Source organism: Octopus bimaculoides, chromosome 3 (assembly GCF_001194135.2).
Source record: "Octopus bimaculoides isolate UCB-OBI-ISO-001 chromosome 3, ASM119413v2, whole genome shotgun sequence".
NCBI classification, from domain to species: domain Eukaryota; kingdom Metazoa; phylum Mollusca; class Cephalopoda; order Octopoda; family Octopodidae; genus Octopus; species Octopus bimaculoides.
In genome coordinates, this window is record NC_068983.1 from 5011008 (window position 1) to 5013042 (window position 2035).

The following is a 2035-nucleotide window of genomic DNA, read 5'->3' on the forward strand; positions in this document are numbered from 1 at the left end:
TGCTTACCAACCACATGGTTCCAGGTTCAGCCCCACTGCATGGCACCTTGGGCAAATGTCTACCAGTATAGCCTTGGGCTGACCAAAGCCTTGTGAGTGGATTTGGTAGGCAGAAACTGAAAGAAGCCCGTTGTAATATATATATATGTGTATGTATGTATATGTGCCAGTGGCATGTAAAAAGTTCCTTACGAGCATTGGGCCTTAGGGAGGCAAAGTGGCTGAGTTCCTCTTCAGTGATGGGCCTCATGGAGGCAATGACCGAGACCTTTGGTCTTATGTCGTGCTTCAGAACAAGACCCACTAAGCTGAGCAAAATTGCAGTCATGGCAGACACCGGTGTCACACAAATTGGCACCCATGCTGGTCGCACATAAAGCACCCTGGTGTCATGCAAATGGTACCTGTGCCAGTGGCATGTAAAAGAACCCATTACACTTTCAGAGTGGTTGGTGTTAAGAAGGGCATCCAGCCATAGAAAACCATGCAAATCAGACTGGGGACTGGGGAAACCTTCCAGCTTACCAGCCCTAGTCAAACCATCCAACCCATGCCAGCATGGACAATGGACATTAAATGATGATGATGATGATGATGTAGGGCATTCTGTCTAATAGTCTGTGAATTCTACAAACCACCACCACCACAACCACCACCTTCGCCCTGCTAAATTTGTAAAAATTAGTTTCTTGATAATTTTGAGCAAAATAAACAAATATAAGAACCTGGCCGGCTGCCATCAGTTGGTGCTACGTGGTCTTTGATCCTGCACAAAATCGGTATAACTGTGGCCTATTTGAGAAATGAGTCCCACGAGGTGGGGGTGGATGCTGTAGCAAGTGTTGCCAGCCATTCTCCATGGCAACACCTTTGCTATCATATCTGCAAGGCATGTCTAAACTTGCCATTTGGTTTGGGGTGTATAACTTATTACTCCCCCCCACCCCATCTTCTGCTGCTTCACACCCCACTTTTTAAAAAGTTTTTCTTTGTTTCTTTGGCGAGGTAGTTATGGGGTATTTTTCTTGATAATCTGATCTATTCTTTTAATGTCTTTTTCTTTCTTTTCTTCCTGTAAAAACATGTTAATAAAAATAAAATGAGGTTATCTTAAAAAAAAAAGGCTTTATAGGTGCAGGAGTGGCTGTGTGGTAAGTAGCTTGCTTGCTAACCACATGGTTCCAGGTTCAGTCCCACTGCATGGCACCTTGGGCAAGTGTCTTCTACTATAGCCTCGGGCTGACCAAAGCTTTGTGAGTGGATTTGGTATATGGAAACTGAAAGAAGCCTGTCGTGTTTGTGTGTGTGTGTTTGTGTGTGTGTTTGTCCTCCCAACATCGCTTGACAACCGATATTGTAAATTCATATTTTCATCATGAATTTACAATTTATTTTAATTCAAAGTTTAGACTACTCTTACTAATTTGATATCAGTTAAAAATAGCATTTCATTAGATTTGCAGTGCCAATTTCACACCAGGAAGAAGTTGAAGCTTATTCTAAATACACTGGACGTTCTACCTTTACACCACAACCAGGTGAGTCTTCAATAAAACTGGTCATTTATCATCATCATCATCATCATCACCACCACCATTATCATCACATCATCACCATCACCATCATCATCATCATCATCATCATCATCATCACCACCATCATCATCATCATCATCATCATCACCATCATCATCATCATCATTTAACATCCATGTTCCTTGCAAGGGTTGGATGATTTGATAGAATTTAATGGTTCTGAAGACTGCAGCAAGCACCAACATCTACTTTGGCATGGTTTCTATGACTGGATGCCCTTTTTAATGCCAGTCATTCTACAGAGTGTGCTGGGTGCTTCTTTTTCCTGCAAGACTAAGATCCTTTTGACCGAGTGAGGTTACAGCAGAGAGGGGAAGGTGGCTTTATGCCATCGGACAAGGGACTGAAGTGTAAGAGAAGGGTCCAGAACAGAACAGGTTTCTTGATGTAGAGGAACGACATGACTACTCACATTATGGATGAGAAAGAGAGTAGGTGGG

At 42.7% G+C, this 2035-nt stretch overlaps 1 protein-coding gene across 1 annotated transcript in view; it reads left to right on the plus strand.

Moving 5' to 3' along the window:
- The window catches only part of LOC106879775 (centrosomal protein of 72 kDa), a 50016-nt gene that overhangs the window by 27855 nt on the left and 20126 nt on the right, over positions 1-2035 (plus strand). The window contains exon 9 of the mRNA XM_014929477.2: positions 1456-1538. Within this exon, the coding sequence (XP_014784963.1) occupies positions 1456-1538 (83 nt within the window). The remainder of the gene's footprint in view (positions 1-1455; positions 1539-2035) is intronic.